This window comes from Canis lupus, chromosome 6, assembly GCF_011100685.1.
Source record: "Canis lupus familiaris isolate Mischka breed German Shepherd chromosome 6, alternate assembly UU_Cfam_GSD_1.0, whole genome shotgun sequence".
In the NCBI taxonomy this organism is placed as follows: Eukaryota; Metazoa; Chordata; class Mammalia; order Carnivora; family Canidae; genus Canis; species Canis lupus.
The window spans coordinates 56,075,294-56,100,593 of NC_049227.1; the positions used below are offsets into that span (position 1 = coordinate 56,075,294).

General features: G+C 35.0%; 1 protein-coding gene across 4 annotated transcripts in view; it reads right to left on the bottom strand.

Annotated features, from left to right (window-relative positions):
• FNBP1L (formin binding protein 1 like) overlaps positions 1 to 25,300 on the bottom strand; it is a 109,724-nt gene that overhangs the window by 49,746 nt on the left and 34,678 nt on the right. For all 4 annotated transcript variants that reach the window (XM_038541311.1, XM_038541314.1, XM_038541313.1 and 1 more), the window contains exon 2: positions 5,041 to 5,156. In XM_038541311.1, coding sequence (XP_038397239.1) covers positions 5,041 to 5,156 — 116 coding nt within the window. The remainder of the gene's footprint in view (positions 1 to 5,040; positions 5,157 to 25,300) is intronic.

The window sequence follows — 25,300 nt, forward strand, 5'->3', positions numbered from 1 at the left end:
GTACACACATGTTCATAGCATCATTATTCATAAGAGCCAAAAGGTGGACCCAAATGTTAACAGATAAAGAGATAAAATGTGATATATACATACAATGGAGTAATATTCAGCCTTAAAAAGGAAGGAAATTCTGAATATGCTCCAACATGTGCAACCCTTATGTTAACTGAAACAAGCCCACTGCAGAAAAAGAACTACTCTATTTTACTTATGACTCCTCTAAAGTAGTCAAATTCATAGAAACAGAAAATAGAATTGCAGGGCTGGGAGAAGGAAAAAATGAGGAGTTGTTGTTTTTAACAGGTATAGAATTTTAGTTTTTCAAGATGAGTAAGTTCTGGAGATTGGTTGCATAATGGTATGAATAAACTTAAGGCACCCCAAATGTACACTTAAAATGACTAAGACGATAATTTGTTTCCCTTCTAAATACTGGATTCTTAAAAGACAACTGCATAATATCTTCAAAGTCCAAATTCAAATAAACAGCTAAAGCTGTCTGATTTACCTGTATTTTATACATATAGTCACTGCTACATTACTCAAATGGTACAAAAAATAATTTGGAAATGAATCTACTTAAGGCATTATGAAAGAGCCAAGAAATTAATGAAGTGATCTACACAGCCAACACCGGTAACAATCAAGCTGTTCTTGCAGTTGTTTAAACAATAATAGTCTTTAAGTCCTTTAAGCTTACTATCAAAATATTTAATACGACTGATTTGAACTTTCTTTCCTATGAGCTTTGTGTTTTACTTGTTAGTTTCTGCTTTAACATTTAATACAAGAAAAAAAATATAAAACATTTTAATAGAAAAATCAGGAACAGGGTTTGTGACTCTCATTAAGGTGATGAGCCTGAGTTTCTTTACTAGTTAAATGAAACATTCTACATTGATTGGATCATTCCTCAACAGTTTACTGCTGGATGCTTGCTATCCAGAAAATACAGGTCTGAAGAATACAATGGTAACGAGTATCATCACACTCTTTCCAAGATTAAGAGAGACAGCAGCATACGTAAATTGAAACAGACAATCCAATAGTTAAAAAGGTAGATTAGTAATTTGATGAATAATTAAGTTGGGGGGTCCGGGGGCAGGCAGCATCATTTTAGGTATAACAGAATGAAATGAGATAAAAATAGAGCTTTATGGTTCACAAAAAGTACAAGGAATGATAGGAGAACAAAATATCAAAAAGCTAAAATATGCTAATGATAACTACATGAAGTCCAAACCAAACATATCAAGAAAATACAGTTACATGACATTAAAGAAAAGGTTCTCCAGGTGTCATGGTGTTTGCTAAGCCATGAGGAGAAAAGAGCTGAGAGGGTAAGGAAAATATTAAAGGCAAGAATCAGAAAGAAGTAAATTTAACATTATGCTAATCTATCCCTAACACCAATTTATAATAGTTTATAAAAACAATAAAAGTAAAAAGTATTTATCTTAAATAATAATTAAAAAAACAAACTTTCTACATAAGGTTTAAAAAATACCCAAAGTATTCTTTTCCTTAAAGATTTTTATTTGAGACAGAGCAAGCAAGTCAATGAGAGAACACAATCAGGAGGGGCAGGAGAGGAAGAAGCAGGCTCCTCGCTGAGCAGGGAGGATCATGAGCAAGACCCTGGGATCATGACCTGAGCCCAAGGCAGACGCTTAACCAACTGAGCCACCAGGTACTCCACCAAGAGTTCTTAATGTCTCAAGAAGGAAATGAAAATAAAAAGGGCTTCTTGAAAGGTTATTTTCCTTCCTTAATGAAAAAAAAAAAATTTAAAGGAAGATAAAGAGGCATGAGAAAGTAAAGACTAAACAGAAAATAAAAACTGATTTTAGTTGGATTATTCCGTATCTAAGCTATCCTAAATATCTGGGGCAGCTCTTAGCAGAATAACCTCATTACAATGATGTACATGACAAAAATGCTATCTAGTATGGACAGAAAGCGGTACTTTGACAAAGGTTCAGTATAAGACTGAGATCCTAATTTCTTAACTAAACTGAAACAAAGATCATTCAATTATTTATTCATTTATCTTAAGAGTCACTCAGCTCTAGAAGTACCAGCTATGTGGGCCAGGTTTGGTTGGCACTGGTACAGAACATAAAATCAAAAGGAATTTGGAGAGATTTCTGTTCTGGTTAAAATAAGTAGCTATTAGGCTTCTATCATCCAATCTATTTCTCTTCCAGTATACCACACATTTGAACCAAAAAGGAATAGTTTAGGGTGGAAATAAGGGAATATAATTTCATGGAGCAATCTCTATGATGGAACTTAATACTGTAATTATCTTTACTAGAAAAATATAAAATGAGGAGCCTAGTGGCTCAATTAAGCATCCAACTCTTGGTTTCTGCTCAGGTCATGATCTCAGGGTCCCAGGATCAAGCCCTTTGTAAGGCTCCACACACAGTGGAGTGGAATCCCACTTGGGATTCTCTTTCTCTGCCCCCGCCCCTCCCCCCCCACACACACCTTCCTCTCTCTCTCTAAAAGAAAGAAATCTTTAAAAAGAAATAAATCTTTAAAAAGAAATAAATAATAAATGATACATACCTATCATATCAGCTTCTTTTACTAAACAAATTTTAATCTCTGCCATACAAATAGTGTAAGTTTATTAAAAAAATGACCAATTTCATTTTTTTATGCCTACAAACCAAAAAGTATTTTACCAAGTAATCTGAAGTCATCATGTATCATCAATCAAAATGGACATGTCTGTTGGTTAAGCAACAACTTAGTTTTGGCTCGGATCGTGATCTCAGGATTGTTAAGATTGAGCCCTGTGTCAGGCTCACGCTCAGTACAGAGTCCACTTGAGATTCTCTCTCCCTCTCCCTCCTCTGCTACATGTGCTCTAATAAATAAGTACATCTTTAACTTAATATGCTAGAAATGAGATCAGGTTAAAAATTAAATGAGGGAAATTTTTCATTTTTCACATGTGAATACATTTTTTATTGCTATTTTAACTTTTCAGAAATCCGTAAGGCTTCTAGATTCTTGAGGGGTAAAGTTTCAAAATGGTAACTTTTGGATAGGTAAACTATCATCATCATTATTATTAATATACTAGTAGATTCACTGATTCATATTTTCATATGGAAAATACCTTGCTTAAAAAAAGAAAGTAAATGGATCAGGAAATTAGCATGATGCCATTGTGTCAATAAATGTCATGATAATAGTATATTATTATAAAAATATTATAAGTAATCTATTCAACATACTAGTCCACCATTCCATCCCTACAACCAGCCAGTAGTGACATACACCATCACTACTACTACTACAACAGTAAACATTTCTCTCCCTACTTTCTGCCACCCACTACCTTAAATTTCATTAGGGTAACTATACTCCCCCATCAATAGCTAGAAGTTAACCTAATATTCTCACCTCTGAATTGTTCAGGAGAAGCATATGACCTAAACAGGTTTAGCATGACAAAAGGAGATCTTCACCCAAGTTTCTGGAGGAAAAAAGCTGCACAAGCTTGCAGTCTGCTGTCCTTCTATCCCCCCTCCTTTTCCTTCTTTCAATTTCTTCTTTCCTCCTTTTCCTTCTTCTCTCCTCCCCCCCCAGGTACAACAGAAAAGACCATCATTCTCCCCTGGAATGTGGAGATATGAAGATATGAAACCTAGAGCTAAGGGGGTAGAAAATCCAGTACTGAATGGGACCTGAGGATAAAGATAACAAGGGAAAGCAGAGCCAAGAAATGGTGCCTGGACACATATGACCTCTGAATCAAAATTTACGCGCAATTTTAGTCATGTGTGCCTGTGTTAGGTTAGATTTTTCTGTCACCTGCAATAAACCCTAACCCTAAGAACCTTATATCGGGGTCTAGTCCTTAAGGCTTCAAACACCCCCCCCCCCTTTTTTTTAAGAGAGAGGGAACAAGGGGGAGGGGCACAGAGAATCTTAGGCAGGCTCCATGCCCAGCACAGAGCCTGATGTAGGGGCTCAATCTCAGGACCCTGAGATCATGACCTTAGTCGAAATAAAGAGTCAGATGCTTAACTGACTGAGCCACTCAGTCTCCCCTTAAGCACCATTTTTATTTATTTATGTATGTATGTGTGTATGTATGTACTTATTTTTACCATTAAGTTCTAGCAAAAACTGTCAAATAATAGTCTAACAATGATTTTCCACTTGAACAAAATCTTAAGATAAATTCCATTTGTTTTAAGGCTAAAATTTTTCCTTTAAAACTGTTATCTTTTTTAAGATTTTATTTATTCATGAAAGACACACAGAGAGAGGCAGAGACATAGGCGAGGAAGAAGCAGGCTCGCAGCAAGGAGCCTGATGTGGGACTCGATCCTGGGACTCTGCCCTGAGCCGAAGGCAGATGCTCAACCAGAGCCACCTTGGCATCCCTAAAACTATTATCTTCTAACACATAATCCAAACATTACTTTCATCGGTAATATATATATATCGGATTTTTTTTTTTTATTGGTGTTCAATTTACTAACATACATAATAACACCCAGTGCCCGTCACCCATTCACTCCCACCCCCCGCCCTATATATCGGATTTTTGACAGAAACACAGATCAACACACTCAATTTCTAAGTTAATAGAAACTGAGGATCCAAGAAACTTAAACCTTCAACACTAAAGCAAAACGTTACAGTTTGGGAAAACTGTTTTACTCAGCTGTTTTACTCAGCTATTTCTTTTTCCTAGCATTTTGCTTCCTGATTTTAGGATTTTAAGATATTTCTGGAATGATGTCTGTTCATGATCTAGCTAGCCAATATTCCTTGTGGTACTAGCAATGATTTAATTAAATTGATCATTAAAAAAAAATCAGTTACCTAATTCAATCTAATTCTGACACACACACACACAAAAAAAAAAAAACGACAGAATTTACATTTATCTAATACTCAACTACTTAAAGATGTAATTTCAATTGAACACCAATAAAATAAATAAATATATATATGTATATATAAAAAGATGTAATTTCATTTCTGAGAACTAAAAAAACTTTAACTTACCTCAATTGTTTCGCATAGTTCTGTTCAATTTCTATCCTCTCTTTAACAAATTTTGCGTATCTTTCCAAGAAGTCAATTCCCCATTGTGTATGCTTGTCTAAGCTGTCGAACTGATCCTAGAAAAGGAGGGTAAAAACACATTGATAAGTCTAAAATTTTATCCACAAGCATTTTATACAGCTTCTGATATTTATTCAGAGAGGTAATGAAGTATAAAAGGAAAATATCTAGGCTTTTCTGCTAGTCTCTACCCACTTCATCCTTTAAGACCTACAGAGAAATAGGTTATAAATGCTAAATTTCGTATAATGCTAATTGCTTAGCATAATTCACTCTACTTTATATCTAAATGTCTTTACATATGTGGTTTCCCTGGACCCAACACAGTCCCCTCTTCACCTTTTAACAATTTACTCCTTGAAGACTTAGTTCAGGTACTATGGCTTCCAGAAAATGGCCTTCAATTCTCAGACTGGGATATGTTGGTCTTTCTCTGGGTCTCCAAAACTCCCCAAAGTTACTATCTTTTCTTTAAGTTTTTATTTAAATTCCAATTAGTTAACATACAGTGTAATTATTAGTTTCAGGTATCCAGTACAGTGATTCAACACTTCCAAACATCACTTGGTGCTCATTACAAGTGCACTCCTTAACTCATCCCACACCCCCTCAACTCACCTCCCTTCTGGTAACCACCAGTTTTGTTCTCTATGGTTAAAAGTCTTTTTTGTAGGTTTCTTTTTTTCCCCTTTGTTTTGTTTCTTATGTCAGTCTTTCTCTGACATTTCACTTAAAAAAAAAAATGCTCTTTAGCTCCATCCATGTTGTTGTAAGTGGTTAAGATTTCATTCTTTTTTATGGCTTTTTAATATATATTCACCACATCTTTTTTTTTTTAAAGATTTTATTTATTTATTCATGAGAGACAGAGAGAGAGAGAGAGAGAGAGAGAGAGAGAGAGAGAGAGGCAGAGACACAGGCAAAGGAAGCAGCAGCCTCCACGCAGGAAGCCTGACATGGGACTCAATCCCGGGACTCCAGGATCACCCCCTGGCTGAAGGCAGGCGCTAAACCGCTGAGCCACCCAGGGATCCCCCACACCACATCTTCTTTATCAGTTTATCAATCAATAGACACTTGGGCTGTTTCTGTAATTTGGCTATTGTAGATACTGCTGCTATAAACATTGGGTTGCGTAGATCCTTTTGAATTAGTATATTTGTATTCTTTGGGTAAATATCTAGTAGTGTGATTGCTGGATAATGTAGTTCTATTTTTAACTTTTTGAGGAACCTCCATACTGTTTTCCACAGTGGCTAGACCGGTTTGCATTCCCACCAGCAGTGCAAGAGGGTTCCAGGTTCCCTTTTTTCCACATCTTCACCAACACCTGTTGTTTCTTATGTTGTTAATTTTAGTCATTCTGACAGGTGTGAGTGATAACCATAGTTTTAACTTGTATTTCCCTGATAATCAGTGATTTTGAGCATCTTTCCATGTGTCTGTTAGCCATCTGTAGTTCTTCTTAGGAAAAATGTCTATTCACATCCTCTGCCCATTTTTTAACTGGATTATTCATTTAAGGGGCGCTGAGTTTTGTAAGTTCTTTATGTATTTTAGATACTAACCCTTTATGGGATATGTCATTTGCAAATATCTTCTCTGATTCCATAGGTTGCATTTTAGTTTTGTTAACTGTGTCCTTTGTTGCATAGAAATTTAGAAATTAGTATCTTATTCACTTGCCATACTCTGTGGAGGGCAGGAACCATGTTTTATCCAACTCTGAACTCCCAAGGCATTAAGCATCATGCCTTGCATCATTGCAGGCAGCCAATGAAGCTATATATAAATAAAATCAAATATACATCAGTTCAAATTCTGGGCTCTGCATTTACCAGATGTTTGACATTGGGCAAATTACCAAGGCCTTCTGAATTTTTTCCATCTTAAAATGGGAGTCCCACCACACCTCAATAGGGTTATGAGGATATTATTAAGTGCTGTACAATGCAGTAGACATGATACTGACACATCACAAAGTATCACTGGTCCTGCAGAACTCTCTCAATCCTCAAAAGATATTCCTTTCTGTTGCCTAAGAAACCACCATTTTCTATTCTTCAAGAATAATCTCCAAACTAATAACTTGGTGCTTTCTCCTTCTCCCATATCAAAAGTCTATAATGTTGACAAAGAGTTCAAAAATCATCCCTCTTCTTTATCTCTAATTGTTCTTCTTTTTCTAAATCACATGGATTAATAGGATTCGTTATTTACAAATAAATCATCTTCAAGTCTTTACCTTTTATCCCTTTCCCTACTTTAAATCATCTTAAAATTCTACTCATGAAGGTAAATTCTATCTAAACAGCAGAGATAGAATTCATCTGGCTGTCACAATTTGGTATTACTACTCTAATTCTATTTTTCATGCAACTCCAAAGTAGACTTGAACAGAGCAAGAGAATGCACTGCCCAGTAAGCTTAATTAGAATATTATTAGTATTTCCTGTTATAAATTAAATTTCCTTTCAAACTGAAAAACTCTCAACAAAAAACATTCCCCTAAAAACCAACAGTCTGAAGTTCTAACACTCATCCTTCATTTTTCCAAAATGTTTCAAAGGTTTCTTCTCACCATCTTCTTCATCAAATTTTACATTAACACTTCTTTATCTTCTAGATAAAATCTTTGATTTTTTAAAATTATAAACTATCCATAAAAAATTTAAATAACCATATATGTGTTTAATCATAAATTATATAAACTATACCATTAAATTATGTAATTATGAAATTCAGAAAAAAGAAATCTTAAAAAGGAAGTAAAACTGAAATGTTTGTTTTAAATCGTTTTTTTTTTAACATACTTAACATACTTAACAAAAGCCTTTGGGCCATGACTTTTTAAAATATTAACAATTTTAGTGAGAGCAATGAATTAAATATGCTTCATTATTTCTAAAATCTTGGTGTAATACTTAATGGTAGGGCGCCCGGGTGGCTCAGTTGGACTCTTGATTAAAGCTCAGGTCATGGTCTCAGGTTGTGAGATGAGCCCTGAATGGGGCTCCAAGGCTCAGTGCAGAGTCTGCTTCCCTCTCCCTCCCTCTTTGCCCCTTCTCTCACTTAGGCATTGAAGTTCTCGCTCTCAAATAAATAGAATCTTAAAAAAAAAAAAAAAAATTAATGGCAAAGAAATCTCAAGCCTTGGTTCCAAACTGCGACAATTAGTTTTTAGTGGTTGTCATAGTTAGGGAAACAAAAAGACTCACAAAACTCTAAAGATCTAAGTGGAAAAAATTCACTATGGACTGTACTTTCCAAATCCCTTTTCAGTTTTTTTTTTTTAATTTTTATTTATTTATTTATGATAGTCACACAGAGAGAGAGAGAGAGAGAGAGAGAGAGAGAGACAGACACAGGCAGAGGGAGAAGCAGGCTCCATGCACCGGGAGCCCGACGTGGGATTCGATCCCAGGTCTCCAGGATCGCGCCCTGGGCCAAAGGCAGGCGCTAAACCGCTGCGCCACCCAGGGATCCCCCAAATCCTTTTTCAATCTTATTCACCAATATGTAACAGTTTGTGTTAAAATTAGGGTAATAAAGATCCTTGATGTTAGGCTGTTATTTTTACAAACTAATCAGAAAGCACTGCATCGTCATATTTTCAACACATAGGTTCAAACTCCACTGAAACTGATGTGATTTTTGTCTGTCAATTTGGCTAGGCCACATTGCCTATAATTTTGGTCAGATATTATCCTGGGTGTTTCTGTGAAGGCATTTTTTAGATAAGATTAATATTTAAATTGGTGAACTTATAATAAAACAGAGGATAATCTGTTTTATTATCCTAAAGTGAACAAGCCTCATCCAATCAGTTGAAGGCCTTAACAGAACAAAGACTAACCTTCCCCTACGAGAAGGGATGCTGCCAGCTGACTGCCTTTGGGCTAAAATGGCAACCAAAACTCTTCTTTGGCCCATCTTGCAGTTTGAACTTACCAAACCTTTAAAATCATGTGACTAAAGTCTTTATAAACCAATCAGTCTCTCGTTTTCTCTACACACACACTCACACCTGTCAGTACTAAAGATATAATATTTGCTGGTCCATACATTATTCTCAGCAACAAAATTATATAATGATGGAAGCATTTCCAAACATCCATCATCAAAATGCTTTCTCCACAGCTCAAATTTCTTTGGAAAAGTAGCTATTCACTATTAAAATGTTCTGTAGTTTGATGGGACAGATTAAATTTTCTCAAAAATATTTGACAGGAAAGCATATTACTAACAGCTACTTATTAAAGAAATTGTGGGCAGCCCGGGTGGCTCAGTGGTTTAGCACCGCCTTCAGCCTTTGTCCCAGGGTGTGATCCTGGAGGCCCAGGATCGAGTCCCACATCAGGCTTCCTGCATGGAACCTGCTTCTGCCTCTGTTTGTGTCTCTCTCTCTCTCTCTCTCTCTCTCTCTCTATATATATATATATTCAACACATTTAAACAAACCTGTATGAAACAAAAATTTTCAGTGGTCCCTCCCCATTTCATTTGGAAATATTGTCAAAAGTCTATCTGCTGCATTGTAAAGCATTGTTTTTATAAATAATGACCATTTTTATAAATTACCATAATAAAAATATGCTGTAATATCCTGTGACCTTCTGGCTTCACTTATGTTTTGCTTACCAATAAATGATTAAGTGAATAAATTACAACCATATCCCAATTACTTTTCTAAAATCCCAGTCAATGCACTGTTATATCACTGGTTATAATCTGTTTTTCATAAAACTCTGTTTAGATCATTTACTATTATGAATAAATCATCAGGGGTGCCTGAGGAGGTTAGTCGGTTAAGCATCTGCCTTCAGCTTATGTCATGATCCCCAAGCCACATGGGGTGCCCTGCTCAGTGGGAGCCTGCTTCTCCCTCTTCCCCTCCTTCCTGCTTATGCTCTCTCACAAATAAATAAAATCTTAAAAAAAAAAAAAGAATAAATCTTCAACACATCTTTCCTTTAACTACTTTCCAAAAAAAGTAGTTCTAAATAAACTTTATTATTGAAACAATCTTACAAACATATACTGAAATATTAGAAACATCTATATCTTAATTATACAACCATGCTTTCATCATATAATTTTTTCTAAAATATTTCTTTAGGGGTGTCTCCTATGAGCCTTCTAACAGTATTTGTTGAGATTAGTTTGTCACCATGTTGTTTTATATATAACATGTGTTTTTACCACAAAAGGAAGAGTAAGTATATTCCTAGTAGCATGCTTTTACCATTAAGTCTAAAATCTAAAGAGGATTCCAGTATACTCATGTTCATAGGAGCATTATTCACAATAACCAAAAGGTGAAAACAACCCACACATTAACAGATAGTGAATAAACAAATTGTGGTGTATACATACAACAGAATGCTACTCAGCCTTTAAAAGGATATTCTGACACATACTACAACATGGATGAGCCTTGAAGACATGCTATGTGAATTAACCCAGTCAGAACAAATACTATGATTCCATTTCTACGGAGTACTTAGAGTAGTCAAATACATAGACACAGAAATGTGGTTACCAGGGGCTGAGGGAGAATGGGGAGTTATTGTTTAATGGGTAGAGTTTTGCTTGGGAAGATGAGAAAGTTCAGGAAATGGATGGTAGTGATGACTGTACAATACTGTGAATATACTTAATGTCAGTAAATTGTACACTTAAAATGGTAAATGTTACCTATATTTTACCACAATAAAAGGAAAGAGGCTTCCAAACATTTATCAACAAATTCAGTGAAATTTAGTAGACTCTTGACCATGTGACTTTAAATATCACTAAAAAAAAAACTGCAGAGGTCACAATCTGCATTCTTATTTTTCTTTTTTTTTTTTTTAAAGATTTTATTTATTTATGATAGACATAGAGAGAGAGAGAGAGAGAGAGAGAGAGAGGCAGAGACACAGGCAGAGGGAGAGGCAGGCTCCCTGCAGGAAGCCCGACGTGGGGACGTGGAACCCAATCCCGGGACTCCAGGATTGTGCCCTGTGCCAAAGGCAGGCGCTAAACCGCTGAGCCATCCAGGGATCCCCTGCATTCTTATTTTTCAAACTCTTGCTTATTCTGATGGCTTCATACTGTTATCTGATTATCGTAAGACACAAAATACATTCAGGACAAGCTTCATTAATAATCGTAACAGATCAGTAGCCATATTTCAAATAATCTCCTTATGGGAAACCACTTCTAGTCCATATGATCAGGATACAGCTATTGTATCTTTTTTCTTTAATAAACATTGTTAATAACTACTGTTTATATTTTTTCTCAAATGTATTAAGAAGATAAGCATCAGCCTTGCCATTTCTTATTGTTTTCCTATGCTCACATATTTAACCCACAATGTCTTTATTGGAAACTTTTAAGTCAAAAGCGAGACTCCAATGTCAATTCATGTTTAAAACACTAGTACAGTATCACAGTTGTTCTTTTTTAGAGAACATACATAAATAGAAGTACTAAGTTCTTTTCTCTTTATTTCAGTGGATCATCTTGTGTGCTCTACTTTGAAGACCCTTGCTTTAAATTATGCATTATCATCTGATCTATATCAAGTCCTCCCTAATCTACTATATGGTCTTATGTTATCTTTACCTTCTCTTGTATCCACACAGAATTCTAGTTTTCTATTTTAGTTCATCACTTTCCAAGTTAAATCAAGAATATTGGTCCAGGGCACAGGGGTGGCTCAGTCAAGTTAAGCACCTGCCTTCAGCTCAGGTAATAATCCCAGAGTCCCCGGATAGAGTCCTAAAGAGTCCTGAGGATTGAGGTGGGGGCTTCCCTCTCAGTGGAAGTCTGCTTCTCCCTCTGACCCTACCCCCCTCTCATATAAACAAATAAAATATTTAAAAAAAAAATACTAGTCCAAATTTACATATCCCCCAGGTCTATTTCAAGGTCTTTCAGGATTCCTAAAGAAAAAGAAAAATCAAATCATCTAGAGAACTTCATATCTAAGACCTATGTCAAATTTTTAATGTCATTCCTTTTTCCTCCAATACTCAAAATCATTTATGTTAAAATTCCACTGAACAGAACCTTGGACTATATATATATTAACTCACCAAAAGGTATTTTTAGAGTTTGTCACCATAACAAATGTTATTTTGCTCAATCAGAATATTAAAAGAAAGTATAGTAAAATTTTATTTTTCAGCTACTGAAGGTAAAGTTACTAACCTAAAAAATCTCTTTTGATAAAGTTTTTAATTTCTGATTTTTTAAATATTCAAAAATATTACTGGATAACTGTACAAGCAGAAAATTAGACAAGCCAAATAACTGTGTTAATTATATTTAACTAAGATCTTCATATACCCATTAAATAAACAGATCCCAAACAAAGGCCAACTAAAAAAACATACCAATCAGTATTAAAAGGCAAGATAAAGCATGAGATACACAATTGAAAGTGAAACAAAGTTCTCTTTTTTAGCCACTCTAGGGGGAAAAAATCTGAATTGGAAAAAAGTGGGCAACCCCGGTGGCGCAGCAGTTTAGCGCCGCCTGCAGCCCGGGGTGTGATCCTGGAGACCCGGGACTGAGTCCCACGTCAGGCTTCCTGCATGGAGCCTGCTTCTTCCTCTGCCTGTCTCTCTCTCTCTCTCTCTCTCTCTCTCTCTCTCTCCCCCCCCTCTCTGAATAAATAAATAAATAAATCTTTTAAAAAAATAAAGGAAAAAAAGAAAAAAGAAAAAAAGTACCTCTGAAAGTCAGTAGTTTTAAAACAGAAAATTTTAAATACTACATTATATACATGTATTATAAATTATTTTTTTGCCTCAATCCACAAACTGTAAATAAAAATTTATGTCACATATATATTTAATGTTATGACATTTAAAATGCAAAAGAAACACTTATTAAGTGTTCTTAAGATAAATTTTATTTAATCCATTGAACAAGGTATCTGGGTTTTCAACTAGACATATTAATTACAATACATTTAAGAGATAGTATAAACACCATAAACTCCAAACATTCAAAAATGAATGATTTAAATTCTGAAAGTGAGCAGAGAAAGTAATTTATTAATATTCATACAAATAATAAAAAGGCAAAGTAAATAGCAAGAGATCCATACAAGATTCATGGCTGAAATGTTAAAATTTCAATGAACAAAAAATGTCCACTTTAAATTGTTATTTTACCAGACATTTTACTTTTTCTCTAAGCAGAACTCAACAAAAGCAACAATTACAAAACTGTAAAAGAACTTCACCATAAAGTTGTCTCAGTACCCTAAATCCAAGAGATATCAGATAACAAAGTACAAGTTTATTTTGCATTTTTATATATATACCAGTTTCCAAACAATCATTTGATCACTTCCTTTGTTAACAATGATATTAGTATTTTGGGGTGATTCAAGGACTTAAGAAATGTTAAAACCAAGGATTAATAACAAAATTAACCTTATCACATAGCCTAGAACATACACTAGCACTTACTAGTATGCTGACTGAATAACCATTCTATTTGCTTAGTACTTTTGAATTTACAAAGTATTTTCACATACATTACCCAATGTTCCCTACAAAACCCTCTTGTGGACAAGGCATTTTATAACCAAGGAAACCAAGTTCCTGAAATTAAGGAATTGAACCACTCTGACTCCAAACTTCTACTATAACACACCATTGTTTGGTTAAATAAGGCTAGTAATTACTGTTTATTAGTAAATAATGGTCCCAGACCCTTGATTTTATAAATATGGAAGCTAAGGCCCAGAATGCTGAAGTGATTTGCTCATAGCTGGCTAGCAACCAAAATGGGATGGGGTTAGAAAGATTATCTTCTAAATTCACATTCAGTTTTATATTCTTAATAAACAAATGAGTAACTGTTGTGAATACTGTTAGTAAAAATGATGCATTTCTTTCACCAGGAGAGAAACAGATGGTCTGATAAAAATTCTGGGTCACTGGGGAGCTTTGAGCACCATGAAAGGAACAAATTAAAAAATCTCAAGTTAAAAACTGCCTAACACACACACTGAATGTCTAAACTCTCTTTATAAGATCCCTGGTAAGTTGTTGAGTCTTTTTGAGTAGTCAGTCATACCATTAGTGGTCAGAACAACTCCAAAAGCATGAGAGAACATGGCTGGACATCAAGGAATGCTTTTTATTAACACAAAATGAAGGGAACTCTTCTATCAAAAAATAAGAACCAATCATAAGCCTTATGTTTAGTTTCAAAGCCTGAGATCACATTTCTCCCCAGGAACTGTCAGCAAATACCTTGGACTATATAGTGGAAAATGTCAGAAAATGCTCAAGATAATAAACTAAAGAAGTAAAATTAAGCAGCATCTGAAACCACCTATGGATTACAAATAAATAATATTAAGTTATCAAAAAAGGCAATTAGCCTTACTCTCCCATTCTACCTTTAGCATTGCTCTTATTTCTATGGATTTACTCTAGATCACTGCTTCTGTGAAATATGCTCTCTCCCCTCGGTGGTATGCCCTAATTAAATGTGATCTCATATTTAAATTCAAGAAAGCTATTACTTTCTATCTCCTTCAGGTACTGTTTTTCTTTTTAATTTTGTAAAATATTTAAAGTTACTTTACCTTATTCATTTGGGGACACAAGGAAAACACTCGAAATTAAAGTTGGCATCAACACCAACTAACTGTCCACACTATTCAGCATAAATCATGTGTTGCTCCAAGGTTCTACTGTATAGTGATGTGTGGTAATAAATACTAAATTTACTCAGTCACATTACTTTTATCTATAAAATTATCTTTAATTCAATTTAATTAAAAATAAGTATTTTATGGATCACAAAATGTTAACAATTCTTTTCAGAAGTCACTATTTTATATTCAATCCTTGTTTTTCTAATTACTTTGACACAGCCTTGCATCCAAATGAAGTTCCAATAAAGTACTTCTGGTAAAGCACCAAGGGTCACAACTATTTTTTGAAAAACTTCCTTCACTAAAAAGCAGAATAATGACTTTGCTGTCCTAGTTTGGGCTTACTCTATGGCTCTGATTTCTGCCAAAGTTTCTCCAGCACTTCTGAATACCAAAGTACTACCAAAAACATTTTTAACATCTAACACAACTGACTTTTCTCATTCTTGGATTCATATGAAACTGGAAACTTTTTTAAAGTCTCATGGAGCTAAAAAGCCAATTTGTAATTCAGAGTCAACAATATCTACCCCAAAAGTAAACAAGAATATATTAATTTTAAGATAAATAACTGAATTATTTGGATTTGTTTCCTTGTGGGTTTTTTTTTTTTTTTAAGATTTTATTTATTCATGAGAGACACAGAGAGGCAGAGAAATAGGCAAAGGGAGAAACAGGCTCCCTATAGGGAGCCCGACATGGGACTCAATCCCAGGACCCTGGGATCATGACCATAACCAAAGGCAGATGCTCAACCACTGAGCCACCCAAGCGCCCCTTGTTTTTTTTTTTTTTTAAAGATTTGAGTGAGAGAGAGAGCAAGTAGGGGGAAAGGGAGAGGGAGGGAGACAGAGAAAATCCTCTGCATGGACAAAAGCCAACTCCCCACTGATCAAGGAGCCTGATGCAGGACTTAATCCCAGGACCCGACCCAAGATCCTAATGTGAGCCGAAATCAAGAGTCAGCCACTCAACCAACTGAGCCACCAGGTGCCATCACTGTTATCATTTCATGCAAATAGCCTCAACTGTCTTTGCTCTCTCTTGCTTTGTCAAATTTCAACCCTGGTATTATATTTAACTCTTTACCAACCCTTTCTCGTGCTGCAGGAAAAAAATGGGGTGGGAAGCAAGGAAGGAAAGGAAGGACGGACAGATGGACAGACAGGCAGAGAAACCACTCAATCAACCAAACTCATTGGTCATTATTTTGAAACATGTGCTTATTAACCCAAAACAGTTTAATACCACTTAGCCTGAACCCATTCACCATCCCACTATCATAGCCAACCATTTTATACATTCTTTCGGTTTAAATTTGCACCACCTCCTATCCTATCCATCTCACTCTCAGCCAAAACCCTGCTTCCTCCCTCACTAAAAGAGACACAATCAGAAGATAATTCCTCATTCTCCAACTCTATTTTTAACACAAACACCTATGTGCTTTTATTCTGCCCTCACGCTTATTACGTTGGATACACTATCTACAACCTTAGTGCTTCTACCTACCTGAAGAATCAGTGCAATTTCAGGTTTAGTTGTTAAAATGTTTAAGACTCTGAGCCTGCATATGCTTGATGTATTCTAGAAAGAGTAGACGTTAAAATGGGAAGTGTAAAGGGTCAGAATGCAGGCTGCACAAGCCTTATCTTCCACCATAAGGACCTCAGCTTTACAATGATTGAGATGAAAACACACTGGAGGTTCTTGAGCATAGCCCAACATGACCTCAGATTATTAAACCTGATTAGGGAAAAAAAAAAAAAGTGATTCAAGGCAAAGGAGACTTTTGGGGAAGGCTACTGCAATAATCCAGACTAGAGATCAGGTTAGCTTGGACCAGGGTGGAAGGAGCAAATAGTGAAAAGTGGTAAGATTTTGGATATATATTCTCAAGGCCGTGACAACAAAAGTTTCTGATGTTTTCTGTATGGGTTGTGAAAGAGATTTTGAGCACCATCATCTAGAAGGATAAATTTGCTTTGAACTAAACTGGGGCAATTAAGTGAACAAGTCTGGTCAAGGAGAAGACAAAATTTTGGTTTTAGACAGTTAAGTCTGTGATATCCTTAGACATCCAAGATATGTTGAATACGGAGTTAAATACCTATATCTGGAATTCAACAGAAATGATCCCCCATGAAGATATATGGTAAGATATGATACTGAATTCAAAAAACTGAAGTCATTCCATGCATCTTTTCCAAACACAACGCGATGAAACTAGTTGTCAACCATAAGAAAAAATCTGCAAAGAACACAAATACAGAGAGGTTGAATAACATGCTACTAAACAATGAATGGATCAACCAAGATACCAAGAGGAAATAAAAAAAATACAGAGACAAATGACAATGAAAACAAAACATTCCAAAATCTTTGGGATGCAGCAAAAGCTGTTCTAAGAGTGAAGTTTATAGCAATACAGGTCTACTTCAAACAGTGAGAAAAATCTCAAACAACCTTACACCTAAAGGAGCTAGACAAAGAATAAATGAAACCTAAAACTAGTACAAAGAAAGAAATAATAAAGATTAGAAAATAAATAAATGATATAGTAACTTAAAGAACAAACAGATCAATGAAAGCAGGAGCTGTTTTTTGAAAAGATCAACAGAATTGATAAACCTTTAGCCAGACTCAAAGAGAAAAAGAAAGAACTCAAATTACACGCAATACAAAATCAGAAATGAAAGAGAAGATATAACAACACAAATACAAAGGATGAGAATATTTTGAAAAATTTATGTCAACAAATTAGACTAGGGAAAAAATGGACAAATTTCTAGAAACATATAACCTCCCAAAACTAATCAGGAAGAAACAGAAAATTTGAACACAGCAATTACCATCAATGGAATTTAATTAATAATCAAAAACGCCAAACAAAAGTCCAGAACCAGATGGCTTCACAGGTGAATTCTAACAAACATTTAAATAAGAGTTAATAGCTATTCTTATCAAACTATAACAAAAAACTGAAGAGAAAGGAAATCTCAAATTTATTGTATGAAGACAGCATTATCCTGATACCAAAATCAGCCTAAGATAAAAAAAAAAGAGAACTACATGCCAATATCTCTGATAAACATAAGATACAAAAATCCTCAACAAAATACTACTAAATCAAATCCAATAAATTTAAGAAATCATTCACATAATCAATCACAATTTGTTCTTGGGTTGCAAAGGTAGTTCAATGTTCACAAATCAATCAACACAATACATCATATCAAAATAAAGGACAAAAACCATATAATCTCAGTAGATGCAGAAAAAGCATTTGGCAAAGTACAATACCCATTCATGATAAAAATCCTCAACAAAGTAGGTTTAGAGAGAACATACCTCAACATAATAAAGGCTACATATGAAAAACGCACAGCTAACATCATACTTGATGGTGAAAAACTGAGAGCTTTTCCCCTAAGATCAGGAACAAGACAAAGATGTCTACTCTCATCACTTTATTCAACATAGTATTACAAGTCCTAGCCACAGCAATCAGGTAAGAATAAGGAATAAAAGACATCTAAATTGCTAAAGAAGTAAGACTGTCAACACTTGCAGATGACAAGATACCATACATAAAAAACACTAAAGACTCCACTAAGAAAGTACTAGAACTGAAAAAATGAATTCATTAAGGTCACAGGATACAAAATCAATATACACAAATCCGTTATACATTTCTATACATTAATAATGGAGCAGAAATTTAAAAAAAAATTTACAGTTGCACCAAAAATAATAAATAACCTAGAAATCACCTTAACCAAAGCGGTGAAAGACCTATACTCTGGAAATTATAAAACACTGTTGAAAGAAACTTAAGAGGATATAAATGGAAGACATTCAACATCCCATACTTTATAATAATACATTTAATAATGCTAAAATGTCCATGCTACCCAAAGCAATCTACAAATTTAATGCAATCCCTATCAAAATACCAACAGCATTTTTCACAGAACTATAACAAATAATTCTAAAATTTGTATGGAACCACTAAAGACCCTGAATAGCCAAAGTAATTTTGAAAAAGAACAAAAAAACTGGAAGTATCACAATTTCAGATTTCAAGTTATATTATAAAAATGTAGTAATCAAAAAGTATGGTAACTGGCACAAAAACAGATCCACAGATCAACAGAAGAGAGAGCCCAGAAATATACCCACAATTAAATGGTCAATTAATTTTTGACAAAGGAGGCAAGAACAGCAAGAAGAAAAAAACAGTCTCTTCAAAAAAAAGAGAACTAGAGGCCAATACCTGTAGTTCCAACACCATTTGGTGTTGGAAAAACTGGTCAACTACATGCAAAAGAATGAAACTGGACCACTTACTTATACCATACACTAATATGAACTCAAAATGGATTAAACACCTGTGAGACCTGAAACCATAAAAATCCTTGAAGAGAGCACAAGCAATAATTTCTGTAACACTAGCCATAGCAACTTCTTTCTAATATGTCTCCTGAGGCAAGGAAAACAAAAGCAAAAATATACTATTGGGACTACATCAAATTAAAAAGCTTCTGCACAGTAAAGGAAACAATCAATGAAACTAAAAGGCAACCTACTGAATGGGAGAAGATTTTTGCAAATGACATATCTGACGAAGGGTTAGGATCTAAAATATATAAAGAACTTAGACAACACCAAAAAAGCAAATAATCCAATTAAAAATAGAACATACAGATGGCCAACAGGCATATGAAAAGATGCTCAAAGGCACTCACCATCAGGGAAATACAAACCAAAACACATATCACAATGAAGTATCCGCTTACACCTAATAAAATGGCTAAAATCAAAACAAGAAAAAAAAGTGTTAGCAAGGACGTAGAGAAAAAGGAACCCTCAAGCACTGCTGGTGGGAATGGAAATTGCTATAGCTATTTTGGAAAACCATACGGAAGCCCCTCAAAAAATTAAAAATGGAATTACTGTAAGATCCAGTAATTCCACTTTGAGTATTTACTCAAAGAATACAAAAACACTAATTTGAAAAGATATACGTACCCTTATGTTTTCTGCAGTATTTACAATAGCCAAATTATGGAAGCAGCCCAACCATCCACTGATAGATGAATGGATAAAGATGATGTGGTACACACACAGAGGACTATTATTCAGCCTTAAAAAAGAATGAAATCTTGCCATCTGCAACAACATGGATGCTCTTAGAGGGTATAATGCTAAATGAAATAAGTCAGTGAAAGACAAGTACTATAAATTTCACTCATATATGGAAATTTAATAAACAAATGAACAAACAAAAAGAGACACAAACAAAAAACCAGGCTCTTTAATATAGAGAACTGATGGTTACCAGAGGTAGGTAGGGGAATGGGTGAGATAGGTGAAGGGAATGAAGAATATACTTATCACAATGAGCACTGAGTAATGTATGCAATTGCTGAATGACTACATTGTATACCTGAAAATAATATATCACTGCATGTTAATTATACCAGAATTAAAAAAAAATAAGTGGCCATGAGAAAGAAAAACATCTAATTAATTTCTGAAAATTGTGCACAAAAAAAGCAAATGATGGGTTTCTTTGAGAAGTCACACTTGACTTCTCAAGGGTTTTTTTAAGCTACAAATTTCTAAAGAACAGATCACATACAAAAGTTAATATACTTTCAGAAAAGTAACAAAATTTTAAAACCCTTATCTTATATACCTCTAAAATAACCAAATAACCAGAAGAACGGGTGATTCTTAATCTCAAGGTGGTGAGTTTGAAGCCCCACAATGGGTGTAGAGATTACAAAATAAATAAATAAGTACACTTAAAAAAAATAAAGAAAAACAAGAAATGAAAAATAAAATAACCAAACACAAATTTTTTTCTCTGAATACTCAAATCTAAGGCACAGCTTATGCAATATATCTTTTTCAGTTATATATTTTCCGTTTTACTGCAAAATATACCAAACATATAAAAGAATATATGTAATATGTAGTTTCTATGACAAAAATATTTTCAGAATTTAGTACTAAAATACTAATTTTAATACCAATATTTATTTATTTTGGCATTTTATTCATTTACCATAGAAACATTAGTTTTATTACCACTATTTTGAAGTATTCACAATTTAGTAACTCCTTAAAGAAAAGAAACTGGGGGCAGCCCCTGTGGCACAGCGGTTTAGAGCTGCCTGCAGCCTGGGGTGTGATCCTGCGGACCGCGGATCGAGTCCCACGTCAGGCTCCCTGCAATGGAGCCTGCTTCTCTCTCTGCCTCTCTCTCTCTCTCTCTCTCTGTGTCTCTATGAATAAATAAATAAATAAAAATCTAAAAAAAAAAAAGAAAAAAGAAAAGAAACTGGGGGAAAAAATCAGTGAAACTAAAGCATCTGAGCAGCTCAGTTGGTTAATGGTCATGAGATTGAGGCCCACATCCCACTCCATGCATTATCTGCTTGAGATTCTTTCCCTCTCCCTCTCTTTCCCCCTCTGCCCTCCCTCCCCCACATGCACGTGCTCTCTAAAATAAATAAAATCTTTTTAATAAATTTTTAAAAATTGAAATATAGACTAGAAATACGTTTTTAATAAATACAACTCTAGACATCACAAAATGGCAACCTTCATAAATTTTTAAAACAGTGTTAAGCATATGTGGTTATTTTAACATAAACTAGCATATTTAATGAAAATATTCTAAAATAAACTGAACAGTACACTGATGACTACTTAATTATGATACCTGAAAATAAAATTTCATTTGACTTTTTAAAAGTAATCTTTCATTAAAAGAGACAATAGCATCATTTTTTTGTTGTATATATTTTTTCAAAGTTTTCCAGCTGCTGATACACTTTCTGCCTGAAGAGAGCAGTGAGGAGACAGATGCAAACTAACACCACATATTTTCCTATGATGCTTTATTCTTCTAATAATCTCATCTCTTGAATAACTTCTGAAAAAATCTTTTGAACTGTCTTTCAACAGGAACTAAAACCATTTTTACTGTTAGAAAGCTATAACTTTTAACTTAAAAAAAGACATTTGTAGATGGGTCTTTATCTCCTTTAGTTTCATCATGTGGAGACAGAGTTTCCAACATGTTAATCTATACATCATTTTTAGTACTTTCATGCTCATATTCTCTAAGTTAATTACAATTTTTCTTGCTACAGAGCTATGTTTTATCAATTATTTTCTTCTTCCTTTTGAAAATTATAGAGTTACAGAAGACTGACCTTTATTTAACCTTAAATTCTAATGTAGAGTACATACATCCCTACCTGGTTACATCTCAAGATGCGAATGATTCAGATTTCTTAGATTCCAAAATAACTGTATTATACTAACAAAAACAGTGGCATATAATGCATTAAAACGCACATGAAAAAAAATAGCACATGATATATCAGACCAAACATCTTCAATAACTATGCACAGATTACTAATGTTTCCTGTGTTCACCTAAAGCATTTTATTCAGCTTTTAGTAGACTATAAGCTCTAAGTGAGGGATCTATTTATAATTCTTTTTATCTTCCACCTAGACTAGTATTTTAAGATTTTGCTTATTTATTTGAAAGAAAGAGACAGGGCAGCCCAGGTGGCTCAGCGGTTTAGTGCCGCGTTCAGCCCAGGGCCTGATCCTGGAGACCCGAGATCGATTCCCACATCAGGCTCCCTGCATGGAGGCTGCTTCTCCCTCTGCCTCTGTCTCTCCCTCTCTCTGTCTCTCATAATAAATAAATAAAAATCAGCAAGCAAGCAAGCAAGCATGGGGCGGGGGGGGGCAGAGGGAAAGGGACAAGCAGGCTCCCCATTGAGTGTGGGCCCAACAAGAGGCTCCACATGGGGCTGAATGCCAGGACCCCAAGATCATGACCCAGACCAAAGTCAGAGGATTAACCAATTGAGCCACCCAGGAGTCCAGGAGTCCCCTGCCTAGACTAGTAGTATTTAGGAAATTGTAGAATTGAAGAAATTATAGAAATTGATCTCCGAGCCTCAGGTTCCACAACTGTAAAACTGGTGTAATTACAGGACTCCAAAGTGAGAACATTAAATGGTATAAAGCATTCAACACAGAGATTGGCATTAGTGTCTATCATTATTATTTAATTCAACAATTGAATGAGTTGTTGAGCTTGGCAGTAGGGACACAATGTAAGCAAAAATATACTCAGTAGGAAGGAGAGTTATTAATTAAATAATCACAATTTCTCTTTAACCTCATTGGTCAGTATTCTCAGAATAGTATTAAAATGCTGCAGAGGGCAGCCCAGGTGGCTCAGAAGTTTAGCGCTGCCTTCAGCCCAGGGCCGGATCCTGGAGACCCAGGATCAAGTCCCACATCGGGCTCCCTGCATGGAGCCTGCTTCTCCCTCTGCCTGTGTCTCTGCCTCCCTCTCTCTCTCTCTCTCTCTCTCTCTCTCTCTCGAATAAATAAATAAATAAATAAAACCTTTAAAAAAATAAATAAATAAAAAATAAAATGCTGCAGAGATGGTAAATTTTTAGTGGTCAGATTTGTATATCTGAACATGCATCAACACACAGGTTCTACGTCTGAAACTCAACATATGAATGCTCTATATACAAGACACTTAAATTACAAGATAATTTCCCTGTAAACCTTTTAAACAGATTTTTAAAATACCTTTAAATGATTCTACTGATCCAAAATAAATTTACATACTATCACAACATAGCTGTTGTATGAAACAATGCTTGCAGCAAGGACTACATCTCTACATTACTTAACATCATCTTTAATTCTGCAATTTCTGTGGAATGCCTAGGTGGCTCAGCAGTTGAATGTCTGCCTTCAGCTCAGGGTGTGATCCTGGGATCTGGAATCGAGTGCTGCATTGGGCATCCCTGCATGGAACCTGCTTCTCCTTCTGGCTGTGTGTCTGCCTTTCTCTCTCTGTCTCTCTCATGAATGAACAAATAAAATCTTAAAAAAAAAAAAAATTCTACAATTTCTGACAATACCATAGCATCCATATTGATGATCCATCTTCCCACCTGTCCCTCTCATTTCACAGTTGTCTGTAAACCTGATTTTCAATTGTTTCACATTAGCCCTTGTTTAGCACTGCTCTCCTTTCCGTATCTCAAACTTGAGCCCAGGGTCATTCAGTAGTTACTTAAGGGTAAAGCTGAGACTATAGAATGGGATTAACTACTTTAAATCTGGTTTTACGTTATACTCTCTTGCCCTAGCTCAGGTTCTCTGGTCATCAACTTTCATCCTTGTCCTTGCTACTTACTATCCTGGACAACTTCCTGCCACTGTTCCTCTACCCTCACACCAATAGTACAATATCATTCCTCTGGAGCAGACAGTTTCTCCTTTGTCCTAAGACCAAAGAACATGATTAACAAAAGGTAGGGTCAAGAGGAGAATAAATCTCAATGTATATGCATTCATATTTTTTATATGAGCATTCTCTAGAATAGTACTAAGCATCCCTTTGCATAAATTATTTTTGATTTCTTGGCTTTCTTCCCCTCAAGTTCATTTTCCTTTTTATCCTAGCCTCCTTTCCTTTCCCCCCTTTCAGAATCTTAAATCTGCTCCATGAGCACAATTTAAGTATGAAATCTAATCACCGATCATATGTCCAGGGGGGATATCAAAGGGCAACCTCCCTATTTACATATGAGGAAAGTGAACCCAAGACTAAGCTATTTGCCCAAGGTAACAGAGCTGAATTAAGGATACAGATGTCTTAGCTGTTCCTGTTTTGCGCCTTTAAATTATACACACAGGAGGTGCCTGGATGGCTCAGTCCATTGAGTGACCAATTGATTTTGGCTCTGGTCATGAGATCAAGCTCCATATGGACTCCGTGTAGGGTTCCTTACTCAATAGTATGCTCGAGATTCTCTCTCCCCCTCTCACTCTGCCCCCATTCCCATGCTCTAGAATAAATAAATCTCTTCAAAAATTAGTACACTGAGTTAAATAAATGCTCCCAAAGACTGTATTTCTTATTTAGAGAGCAAATGGGCTTCCTGGCCCTAATCTAAAGAGACACTTAGTTTTGGTATATTCATGGAAATAACTCCATATAGTAGCCTCATACTATTCTTAGCATAGAATTATAGACTAAGTACTGAAATAATTTACCTTTAAATGATCTATTATATTTGGAAGAAGAACTGGCCCAGACAGAACTTTTGTAGTTTATTTTCCTTAGCAGTATTGGAAAATTTTAATATGTAGAATCAAGAAACTATAATTGTTAGTATTAAATTTTTATATGATACAAAAGTATCATACATTAATCTCCTAAGAGTCTCTAAGACCCAAAAGCAGGAATGTTCAGAAAACATATATGATTTAGCTATTCTTTATTCTTTCTTGTATGTAATTATATTATTGGTGGTAGGCACTGAGTAAAAGATAAGTAGTCAAGTAAATGAATTCTCTTGCACATTAACATAAAATAGGCACTATTAAATACCGCTTTAAAATTTACATGGCCACCCTGCCCTTTTCAAATTGATTCTATAGGATTCTTACTTCAAC